The 12827-nt window shown below is 42.0% G+C and overlaps 1 protein-coding gene across 2 annotated transcripts in view; it reads right to left on the bottom strand.

Annotated features, from left to right (window-relative positions):
* LOC122558230 (chromodomain Y-like protein 2) overlaps window positions 1-11229 on the bottom strand; it is a 158202-nt gene extending 146973 nt beyond the window's left edge. Inside the window, exon 1 of one of the 2 annotated variants that reach the window (XM_043706574.2) lies at window positions 10990-11229. In XM_043706574.2, the coding sequence (XP_043562509.2) occupies window positions 10990-11172 (183 nt within the window). In that variant the 5' untranslated portion in view covers window positions 11173-11229. The remainder of the gene's footprint in view (window positions 1-10989) is intronic. The other variant, XM_043706576.2, reaches the window with a different exon arrangement.
* Window positions 11230-12827: the final 1598 nt, after the last annotated feature.

The raw sequence follows: 12827 nt of genomic DNA, 5'->3' as shown, positions 1-12827 counted from the left end.
ACAAATATCCAGATCCAGATGGTTAACATCCAAGGTTTTAAAAGAAGAGGGTGTACAGATGACATTGTATAAACCAGCTAAAAGTGGTACTCAGTTGACATAAAGTGGAGCGGTTGAGCAAAATTCGTAGCTGAAACAGCAGTTTCCATAGTTTGCTGTTTGAAGTTAAACTAGCAGACTTCATTGAAGTAACTGCATTAAGATAACACACAAAGGGTCTTGCAGAATGTATACAATGGCCCCTTTGGAACAGAAGCAGATGCTTGTGCAGAGACAGATAAGGCACAGCTTTGAGGAATGCTGATAGAAGCCTCGGTACCAGCCTGGTCCAAAGTCTGTTGCTCATCATGGTATAGAAGGGAAAGGTCTGACCACACATTGATCATGCATTCACATAATAATTGAATGAATAGTTAAAAGGATAGCCAGTTGAAATGGCCTGTGTATCTATATTTAAACTGCATGTTTCATTTGTTCAGCAGAGATCTCCCTGGATGGACCAGAGGCTCTTTCCCCACTGTTGTAAAATAATAAGCTCTTTGAAGATTAACGCGAAGCTATGTAACGAATGATTCGCTTAGACGTTCCATCCCATCAACCTAACTTATAATCTGACAAATTTCTCTGAATTTAGGAATTCTGTATAAAGAAATCCAGTTCCTTTATTCTGGAAAATTATGTCACTCTGCTATTTAAGCAAGGTGAGTGAGGCAGCCAATTATGTTGAATACATGCTGTCATGAAATTACAAAAGTCTATCATTCAGGACACAGCAACAAACACAGTGAAAATATTCAGCTAATCAGAGACCCAGCATGGATTTTGAAGCAGTAGGTGATACCTGGTGAATCTAACTGAATCTTACAAAGAGGTGACTGAATTTGTGGACATGATAATGTACTTGGATGTTATTTATACAGATATCCAGATAATTTCCCTCAGAAGAGACTGTTCACTGAAGTTGAAGCCCATGGAACTGGAAGCATTTATCGAACTAACTGGGAAACTGGATGAGTGGAAGGAAGCATCTTTCAAATGGCAACTTTTCTCTTTCATTTCACACACTTGGTGTTTGGTCTGTTCACACCATTTTGTGAAGCAATGCATTTCTTTCCAAAGTGATGGCTGACTTTGTAGTTGTTTAGCACTCTGACACTGCAAATTCACAGACACCAGTGAGAGGTGCGTGCGGCAGACAGCAGGGATAACAGGCAAGTCTTGTCATTTGGCAGGATATGACTAAGTGTCCTGCAAAGATCTGTGTTGGAGCTTCAATTATTTGCCATATTTTATCAACACTTTGAGGGAAAGAGTATCATTTTATCCAAGGTTTGTCTTTGAGGCAAAGACTGTATTTTGGAGGCAAAAATTATCTAAAGACACCTGGGTAATGGATTTCAATAGAGATAAGAGTCAAGTCATCCATTTGGGATCCAAGAATGAAAATTCAAAGCACCGCTGAAAAGTTGAAAAACTTTAACCAGCAGAGGTCAAGGGGGTCCATGTACAAATACAGGTTAAAAAAAATGAGAAAAGCCCAATGGTATGTTGGTTCTTTCAGACAGATAATGAGAATACAAGAGGTTAGCAATTACATTACAGCTATTCAAAATCTTGGCATCACATCTGAGAACGATGACACAGAGTATGGAGGGAATGGCAACATATTTACTAAAATGATACCCAGGAAGACTTGGATGCCGTTCTCTTGAATTTAGTGTGTTAAGGAGTCATTCGATCCATGTTTTCAAGAGATTCAGCAGAATTGATTGGGTAAGTGGAGATATACCTTTTCTGTTGGTTCAGAAGTCTAGGACTATATATAATATAAAATTAGAACAAGGTCTTTCCAAGTGCAGGTCAGAAACCCTGCTGTAGGGGAGGGCTGGTGGGGGTTTGGGGGGGGGGGGGGGGAGGCAGCAGGTATGTTTGTTGCTCTTAGCAAATGGCAGATGATTCTGGACCAATTGTTCATTTTAAATCTAAGGAGGCAGCACAGTGGTTAGCACTGCTGCCTCACAGCGCCAGAGACCTGGGTTTAATTCCTGCCTCAGGAGTTTGCACATTCTCCCCGTGTCTGGGTGGGTTTCCTCCGGGTGCTCTGGTTTCCTACTAAAGTCCAAAGATGTGCAGGCGAGGTGAATTGGCCATGCTAAATTGCCCATAGGTGTTAGGTGTAGGGGTAAATGTAGGGGAATGGGTCGGGGTGGGTTTCTCTTCGGAGGGTCGATGTGGACTTGTTGGGCCGAAGGGTATGATTCCACACTAAGTAATCTAATCTTGATTAGATTTTACCAAAATGCATTAAGGAATACAAACAAAGGAAGGTATATAGCTTAGGTTTCAGACCAACCATCATCTTGTTGAATGGAGACAGATCAGGATCAAGAGGCTAAATTGTTCCTTCTGTTCCTTCAAATGGCCAACATCAAAAAATGTTGCAGTCCAAAGAAGAAAAATGACTTCCTGACATCAAGGTGAGCCCAGGGGTTTGATGTCAAGAACCAAATACCTGGAAACTAAGGTTCTCTTCCAACCAGCTGCCATTGTAGAACATCTCCAGTTAATTAAGATCAACAATGCAGACGATTTCCTGCTCCTTGGGAGCTTCCTCTCAATGAGGAGACTTACGCCAATAAATTTATTGCCTTCAAATTTGCCAATCAGCTTTCAGCCAACTGGAGGAAGACAGTGTTTGCGGGCTAGGATCTCAAACCAGGGTCTTGGTTTTTATTTCATTGTCACATGTACAATACAGTAAAAATGCAATAAAATACAGTGAAAAGCTTTCTTTTGTCACCATGGAACAGTGCTGTTTTGAATAATTTAAGGAGGAGGAAAAAATATATAGATATAGTGTGAAGAGAGTCAGTCAGTCCTGAGCCAGCTCATCACCTTCAATGAAACCTGTGTGCCATTCCTCTGCCACCGCTTTGCCATCATCTACACCAGCTTCAATGAACACTGAAATCACTGATCCTTAGGAGCTATCTTTGGCACTGGGTCAATACTCCACTGTCACTGCTTTGTCAACTCCTGTGTCAGACCCATCATTGTCATAGCAGCTGATTCCAGGCCCTGTGCTTGCTCTGGAAAATTAAGTAGGCTCTCGCTCTCCTCTGGACTGGGTCCGCTTGGGATCCGGGACATGGGCCTGGCTCAAGACCGCTCAAGATCCATGTTCTGGGCTCTTGTGGTCGCAGATGCTGTCCAAACCCAGGATATGGTAAGAAAGTTTTAAAAGAAAAGAGGAGAAACAAAAAACGAAAAGCAGTCCAAGTGGTCAAGCTTCAACACAGGAGTCTTACTTTGTGTCACCTTGGACTGGAAACTTCTCTGTGTCATGGTTTACCAAGCAGCAGATGTCCCATGCTCCTAGATGTTTAGGGAGCTTGGACAACTGACTGCAGGTACCTCAAAGTACAACCACAGGTGCTTCTGCATCATCCTCCAAATCCAAATCCAAAGACATTCCAATAGCAGTGTCCTCTCCTAGGTCAACATATCCTGCAACGGACCAACATTCCCAGTAATTCTTAGACGTTCATGGCTCGTGATCGAACAAAATGGAGTAATTTCATCCAGGAAGGCTCTGAACAGATACTTCACCATAAATGGGTAGAGGTAAATTCAAGGTGTCTAAGAGAGAGCACAAACTTCTGAACATCCAACTCACAGATCGGAGGATTCTGCACTGGATTTAATCAATCACCCCAGACTGAAGTCACTCTTGGTTTGAATGGACTGCCAAATGCAGTTGATTCATAACTAGGCATGATGAGCAAGCCACCCCGTTGCATCCCATAAACCAACTAATCACCACCTTACCAAGACATATGTATGAAAATAGACTTGCCAATGACACCCACATGGCATGAGTGAATTAAACAAAAGCTGCGGTCTGCAAAGAATTAGTGCAGTGGCTATGAACTGAAATTGTTGAATGCTATGAGTCCTGAAAGCTGTAAAGTGCTAAATCAAATGCTGGAGCAATGCTTTGAGGTTTTGTTCAGTTTCATTACAACAGTGTGGGAGGCCAAGAACAGAGAGGTCAAAGTGGGAGTATGGAGGAGATCGGAAATTTTTAGATTTCAAGCACCGCACCAATTTTTCAATTTTAATTAGAGGGATGTCACTTTCAGCAGCGGAGATAACTAAATTCTCATTGTGAAAGATGTGAAATGAGGTCATTTTTAATAGTGATACCAAAATCCTTTTCGTTTGGTTTCAGACTACTTAGCTCAGTGTTTATACCCAAGGTGTTTTCAAGCAAGCACGTGAAACAGGTGGCTAGAGAACCTGACAGGTGGGCAGGAATATGGAAGAAAACTTGTCACAATGGGAAGTTACAAGATCCTGTTACACTTTTACCACTGCCACCTTGTTTGTGTGACGACAGTTAAACCAGTAATGGAGCAAAAGCTATAGACAAAGAGAGAACCGAAAATAGTCCACCTAAGTTGCTCCAACTATTCAAGAGGTGTTTTAATTAACACAAAAAAAAACATCAAAATTATGACTAAAACATGAATTGCACACATTTTAGGCAGGGAACATAATGTTGAGGTGCACCTGCAATTCTTTTAATTCAGTATAGTCTCAACACCAGCGTGGACAGTCTTTTTTGCATAGCACTTTTCCAACTAGTAGAACTTCAAGTCAACGATGTCTTCTGGTATTCTCCCCCCCCCCCACTAGGTCTAAATGTAGTGCTACTCTCCATTTACTGAACAAGGACGACTGAAGAATTCACTAAGCCAGAGTAAATCTCCAGGTCACACTGTACAAATTCTCTTGGCTGCACCACTAGATGAAACAAACCAACAAATCCAATTCCTGGAAGAAATTATTTTCATTACAGTTGCTGCTGTTCTGGATTTAAGATTGTAATTGCCATGTCCTGCAGAGTTGATCTGAATTGTTTGAGGATGTTCCAAATTTAACAGCAACACTTCATGGAGTTCATTGATGTAAATTTCAAGAATGGAGCTAAAAAAAAAGCGCAGTGCAGTCAGACTTCAATTATTTCCATGCATAATACTTTATTCAGATTATTAAATCAAGTGAATTGTAGCACTGCAAGAAAAGACGTTTTGATGAAGCATTTTCTGTTACAGTCAAGACCATTTGCAAGAAATACTAGTGTAAAGGGGAACAATATGCTCTTATTATATGGAGAAAAAGGTGTTGATTGTTTGGCAAGTGAACTCTGATTGGTACAGGTAGTGCCTAAATACAGCAGCAATGGATGACGACCGACAGTGAACTGCCAAGTCCACTTGCCTACCAGAATTCTCTTTCGTGCAGTGTAAACATAAGCCCCTTGAAACTGGTATTCTTGAAAACTGTCCTGATCAACGCAAGATGAAAAGCATTGACAAACTGTATCCTTTTTCAGCAAAACTCAAATTCTGTACAACCAAACTAATATAGATTGTAATGCACAGAGCTAAAATGTATCCAAACTTGGTTAACACTACAGGCAACTAATCAGAAGATACAGTACAAGTCAGAACCAATTCCCAGAGCAGTGTTTTCTACCTTGAACTATTAGCAAGGAATTATTGACATTTTTCTACTTCTTTGCGAAATGAAATGCATGAGGGTCAAAACACAAGAACAAAAGGCGATCCCACTGAACAATGGTTTATATTTATAGTTTGCAAAAGGAGATAAAACATTAGAAATCATAGAACAATCAAATATCAATACTAATAAAATCAATGTATTAAATCAACTCTTTAGTGTTGCTCTGGTATCTTCAATCCATTTCTTTCTCTATCTTCCCCTATCTTTTGGCTGCCAAAAATACAACAGCTTACACCAGGAAGAGAATTTTATTAAAAGTCATGTACTAAGAAATCAGGAATACAGCCACTAACAATTTGGGAGGGGAGGTAATGACCTGTCTATATATTTATTTTTAAAATCAGTTTGGGTGTCAAAAAGAATTATTTAGTGCAATTTTCTTTTTATTATTAGTTCATGAGTTGTGAACATTGATCAGTAGGCCAGGATTTATTACCACCTCTAACTGCATGGGAGAAGGTGGTGGTTGCCTTCTTGAATCACTGCAGTCCTAAAGTGCTGTTTGCAAGGGAGTTCCAGGATTTGGACACAGTGACAGTGGAAAGGAACGGCGATATCTTTTCAATTCAGGATGGTGCATAGCCTGGAAGTGAACTTGAAGGTTCCGGTGCTCACTGCCCTTAACCTTCTAGGTGGTAGAGGTTGTGAGTTTGGAGTGTTCTGTTCAAGGAGCCTAAGTTGGCCACCATGCATTATACCGACGGTACACGCTGCCATCTCTGTGCAATATTAGTGGAAGAAATGCATGTTTAAGATAGTGGGCAGGTGCCAATCTTTGATGGTGTCAATTTCCTGGGTGTCATTGGAGCTACACTCATCCAGACAGATAAAAAATTCCATGATGATTCCAAATCGTGATGTTGGCCCTGCTTTGGGGGCAGGGGAGAAAACAGAAAAGGAGTTATTTGCTGCAGGATTCTTAGCCTCTGAACTTTCCTGTAGCCACAGTATTTATTAGACAGCCCAGTTCAGTTTCTGGTCAATGGTAAATCCTAGGATTTTGACAATGGGCAATTCAGTGGTTTTAATGCCATCAAGAGAAGTTAGTTAGATTTCCTCATGGTTGAGAGGATCATTCCCTGGCACTTGGGTGAAATGAACATCATTGGCAATTTGTGAGCCCTAGTCTGAGTTGTCCAGGACTTGCTGTATATGGACATTTACTGCTTAAGTATTTGAGCACTGACAATGGTGTCCATTCATCAGTAAATATTCCACTTCTGACCTTACGATGGAGGCAAGGTCATTGATGATGCAGCTAAAGATGGTTGGCTCTAGGACACTACCCTAAGGAACTCCTGCAGAGATGTCCTGGGGCCTGCAAGGATTAACCTCTAACAATAATAAGCATCTTTCTTTGTGCAAGGTCTTCTGCGCCCCTCTCAATTCCTTTCGATTCCAGTTTTGTTTGGAGTCCTTGATTCACACTTGGCCAAATTTTTCCTGGAGGTAAAAGGCAGTCACTCTGACATCACCTTGTGAACTCAATTCTTCTGTCCATGTTTGGACCAAGGCTGTAATGAGGCGAGGAACTGAGTGGCCCTGACTAAACCCAATGTGAGAGTGAGCATCTTACCGCTAAGCAAGTTAGCATTGTTGACAATCTTTCCATCATTCCGCTGATGTGGCTGTGAAAGAAACATTTACCTTCTGTGTGGTCATGCAATGAAAAGAAAAAGTACGGCCTCAAGAAAAACCCTACTGCTGCTCTATTTTAAATAAGGACATCTTATTCACAACCAGACTTCTGTTTCAGAAAAATCTGAGATGAGCCATAATTAATCTAGAAGCTAGTCCACCTTTCATACATTTTCAGAAATAACAAGTAGCTCCATTTTCATTGGCATCAGAAGTATTAATAATCTGAGTACACAACCCACTTGAAATTTGATACTGTAATTGGGCCAAAATAATATTTTGCCACATAAAAGTTACACACAAAAAAATTCGACACAACCCAAGTTTTCACCCAAAGATTATTTTATTAAGTTATGTCACACAGCATACCTAGTGTTCCGTACCTGCTGTGGTAGGATTTGACTACCTGTATGTCTTCAACTGGATCAGTTCTTGACTGGGGTGAAGTTGAGATTATACAGAAAGCAGATGAATGCCTGTGGAGAAGGCAATTGGTTCTGGAAGAACTTTCCAAAGTAGCTTTGTCCCTTACTGACCCTGCATTCTTCCTCTGTTAAAATTACAATGCTGGATGAGAAGGGTTTCAGTCATGATATTCAAGCTGTCATAGTGTGCAGGCATCTGCTCTCTTACTGCTTGTCAATTTCATATGTTGGTATTTCCTTACAAAATTACGCATGCCCAGTTCAAATTAACACTAGCGCAGCCCAGAACTGGGATCCATGTACTTCTAAACGGAGGTGAAATATGAACAAACTGTCACTGACTGAGTTATGGAACATACAATCTGTTTTTGAAATGATTTTGGCCTGTCACCCACGCCTTTTTGTTTATAAGAAACACAGGCCATTTTCTTTGCAAGTTCCATGCTGTGTTACAGTTGACAAGACATTGTGCAAAAATGAACAATAATGGAGCAACACAACATGAGGGTGAATTGAAAGTTGACCATTCACAAATTCCACACAGATTCTTAAGATAGCTAAAGTTGATTACAAATCTCTTTCAGCCTCATAAAACATCATTCACTCTTTGACATCGTACAGTCACAGACAAAGGTTCTCAGATATCACCTTCTAAACTCATGACTACCTTAAACTAGATGGACAAGAGCAGATAGATGGGAACACCACCACCTGCAAGTTTCCCTCCAAGCTGTTTTGGAAATATCACTGGGTCTAAATCCTGGAATTCCCTCCCTCAGGTCATAATGGGACAATCTGCAGCAAGTAGACTGCAGTGGTTGTAGAAGGCAGCTCACTACCACCTTCTCAAGGGCAACTACAGATGGGCAATAAATGCTTGAGCCAGTGACACCCAGTACCATGGGTAAATGAAAACTGAATGGAAACAATATTACTGAAAACTCAACAAGGTGAAAACCAATTTGAAATGATGAACTATTTGACTATTTCTCAATGTACATTTATCTGTTCCTTTCATCATTGATTTCTGCTAGAAATGTCTCATTGATTTTTTAAAAAGAAATCTGGTTTTTTTTTGGGTTTATCCTGGGCTTTACTTCAAAGAGGTCTTGCTTTTCATCATCTACATCACTTCAATTGGTTGGTTTAGATCCTCCTTTTCAATTTATCCTCGAGGCATTTTCCAAACCTTCTGTATAATCCATACTTGTATCTTCCTTCTGTAGGGAAGCACAGTGCGGTATTGGCTTTTGCTGTCAATTCTACCCGGGTCATATCGTGCAGACGCAATCTCTCCCCTTTGCAAATTGCTCTGGCCTCCAAAAGCAGCGTTCCACAGTCCTGGTCAATTATCTGCTGTTGCTTGCAAACGTTTAGATCAAGGCACCTTCCCCTTCGGCAACCGTGTGGTTAGAAGAATGATGCTGAGAATCCCCCGAGTATCACCGGGGGGTAGGACTGATCCAATACAAACTGAGCGACAAACGAAACCAAACACTCGCAGGTACCAAAGGCAAGCACCGTCGAAATCCATGCAAATGCAACACTCAAAGGCAGGTCTTACACAATAGGTGATGCAAACCAATGATTCCCCCAAACTTCTTTGGTTTCAATTTCTTCCCATTGGGTTTGCACCATTAAGACTGGGAGACACCGCCAGAAGAGATCGCCCCATTGAGCTGGGCAACAATTATCTGTGTTGACAGCGGCATCAGTTTAAAGATGCCACTTTGGAACAAAAAAGGTCCTCATCCTCAACCTCCAACCAACAGCCCCATCCAGAGATTCCCAATTCTCCACCCGGATACCATAACAGTTTGTTTTTTTTTAAACTGGGTAGGGGGAGAAGGCACGGTTTGATGTTCCTGTCCGTATGGTGGTGGGTGGGGAGAGTTATTTTAACCCTCCCACCCACAAACTTCCCACCGCCGCCCCGTCAATGTGGGAACGCTCGCCCGCTCTATTTCCATCGCGTTTCTCAACAGAGGCGGTCACACCGCCCCAGTCCCTTCCGTTTCATCTCACTCACTCACACATACAGACACCCAAGCAACCCCTTCCCCAGGGGTGATGGTTGTGGTGGGGGAACTGGGTCGGTGCATTTCAACGAAAGGAAAAGCTCACTGGCAGCCCCCACGACTGGTCACCCACTTTTCCAGAAGAGGCTATTTTTTAAATATAAAAAAGCCACTTGTAAAATTACCTCAGGAAGTAATCATCAGGCGGTGCCTCTCTGACGTCTGTCCTTGCTCGAATCCTACCAAAAAAATGGTGCTTTCCTTTTTTTTAAAAATAAAATGCACTAACTTACATACTTGTGTTGTGCATGGGAAAATAACTGACCCACCTTCTAAAAATGCACATCACCCAACACTGTGACAACACTGCCATGGGGAGGGTGAAATATGACTTGTCCTGGCAGAACTAACAGGCAGCCCTGAAAATAATACACAGGACCTCGGGATCTCACTGTGTTAAAATGCAATTGTAAAGGCAAGTAGGGTTATTAATGATCAAACTGAGGTACAGACGTTCCAGGGACCCCAGTAACAAACACGTCTTACGGGTTGCTAAATGTGACCAAGTAATTGAGGAGGGGGGAAAAAATAATGTGTGCATCAGAAAAGTGCACCCTGGTACCCCATACCTTGCGGTACGTTGTTTCAACACAAGTCTTCCAGGCTGACCATCGCGAGGGGCGGGGGGGGGGGGGGTTGTAAATACATCTGACAGCAGCTTTACGTAAGAAAAAAAAAAGAGAAAGCAGTGCAGAATAAAGAGTGATAGAGATTTGAAACTCCCATCCACTCTGAGCTTCCTGCACGTTGATGCGAACGGAAAAGTCACCGGGCGTCCTGTCAATAAATGAGTGCGTGCACACTTCAGATCTGCTGCTGCTGCTGCACTCGATCCCTCTCCTAGCTCACCAACCTGGACTTCTCCTATCTCCCTACCCTTCCTCTCCCCTCCAGGCTCTTGCTCACTGTTAGGGCTGCACCTATCTGCCCCCAGACCTCCCTTCAAGGCAACCGCTAACTCACTCAGCTCTTCCTCCCTCCTCCTCCCCTCCCAAGGCCTATCATCAAGCAATGCATTTAAGCATTAAAGAGAAAGCAGAACGACAGCGCTGCCATCCCGCAGCTTTTCAATTCTGTTTCGCCCTGTGTGCAAGAGAGGGCGAGAGAGAGAGAGGAGGGAGGAAAGGGGGGTGGGGGGGGGAAGCCAGCCTCGGAAGAGCTGCGGCTACTTTCAAACGCTTCCCCCTCGTGTTATATCTAGTTGGGAGCCGGGGTCGAGGCGATCAGCGAATATACAGGGAAAAAATGAAGAACAGTACCTCGTAGAGATCTCCTGAAGCCATCCCGCTTTGAGACCTGGTCGCTGCTTGCTGACTGCTGCTGTTTGTGGTGGTTGTTGCTGCCACTGCTGTTGTTTTAGCGGCCGGGTACTGAGTGCTCCTTTGCAGGCTGCTATATACACACATACACATACACACATTCACATACAGACACACACACATATATACAGGGGGGCTGAGTTAATGCGCAGAATCCGCCGCCAGCGTCTCTCTCTCTCTCTCTCTAGCTACAGTGTAACAGGAGGAAGTAACAAAACGCCCCATCCAATCCCGCGGCGCCTAACAAACTAACACGGCCGTCCCCACGTGCGGAAAGGAACAGGACAAGTAGCGAGAGCAGAGAGACGTTAACACATCTCTGGGCATGACTTACCTGGCCAAGGTCTCCTCCTCAACACCTGAGAACAGGAGGGAAAAAAAACCCATCTTCTTCCTTTCCAAAAACAAACCATTCTCACCGCCAGTTTTCACAGAGAGTAAAAAAATTTCCAAATTTGCTAAAATTGACACATGTGCTTGCAAGTCACATGCACTACGGAATGCAACTCGCTGCTTTTTGACATCAAAAATATTCGCAGTTTCTTTAAAGACAAATATACTTTTTGCCTGAATGTTCTTCCAATGGTGTAGCAACCTGCCACCCCTTTGGAAACCAGATAAAACATTACAAACTTTTTATTAGAATGTTTTTGCTTTTTTCAAACAGAATCACAAAAGTCCCAGGGGTGGGAGAGCAAAAATATTCAAAAAGTTTAATTCAAAGCATACTTTGCACTCATAATTTTTAGAGTTATACTCCTAATGGTTCCAGCAATTTGCCACAATGTCATAGAGAAAATGCTTAAAAATTTTAATTTCAGCAATGTATTTGAATGTGAAAATGCATTCTAAATAATTGTCCCTTTCTGTAATGACTGCACAATCCAACAAATGTATGCATGATGATATGGATATTTGTGATACAACCATGGCTATTTGCACCATAGTACTTGTGACTATTTTAATATTAAGTTAGCTGGGCAAAAAAAAATGCTTATTGAAATCAGAAAAGACAAACTGTGTGCAAAGTTCACCTCAGCACTTTAAAATTGAGATGTGGAATTCGAGCATTGGAATTGATATGCCTTCGGACCCAGCAAACAAAAGGTAATATTGAATAAATTTCAAATCTATGATTCCTTCTAGAAGATTAGAAGGTCTTATGTGATAAGCAACTTACACCAATAAAGCAAATATATCACACATGACAACTGCATAATTGCTGGAAATGAAAAAGGTCAATGCGCATCTTCAGCAATGAGAAATGTGACTATTATGTGAACCATGGTAAGTTGTCAACCAATGCAAAATAACCACAATAGCCGTCAACTGTGAACCATTGACTCTTTTTCTCTCTCCACAGATGTTGCTTGAACTGTCTAAGTGTCTCAGGATTTTGTGCTACCTTTTTACCAAGAGCTAATGGTGTAAACAACTTAAGCTTTCCTCCCAGGATTTCTAAAGTTCTCAGTTCTTTGAATTGAGCATGGTGCTTTGCACACCTGTGGCTTCTGAGGGATATTCAGATCCCTTGAGGTTCTTTTGCTTTACTTCTGAGTATTGCCTGACTGTTGGCCAAATCTTGAAATTTCACAATGTGTTTAGCAGTCTCATTAAGCTTCATAGACCTGCATTCACCTGATAATTTCATACCTGCAGTGGTGCTGTTTTGAACAGATTTCTCCATACTTTGTGCACAAGTATTAACATAACAATTTGGCAATTAAGTCAGGCAGTCATGTGAGAATGCTCACAAGTTACAGCGAAGTATTGAAAAG

The sequence above is a fragment of the Chiloscyllium plagiosum genome, unplaced genomic scaffold, assembly GCF_037043375.1.
Source record: "Chiloscyllium plagiosum isolate Xiang-an unplaced genomic scaffold, Cpla_swu_hap1 HiC_scaffold_17, whole genome shotgun sequence".
NCBI classification, from domain to species: Eukaryota; Metazoa; Chordata; class Chondrichthyes; order Orectolobiformes; family Hemiscylliidae; genus Chiloscyllium; species Chiloscyllium plagiosum.
Note: the sequence above shows the minus strand (reverse complement) of the source record. Positions and strands in the feature narration are given on the sequence as shown.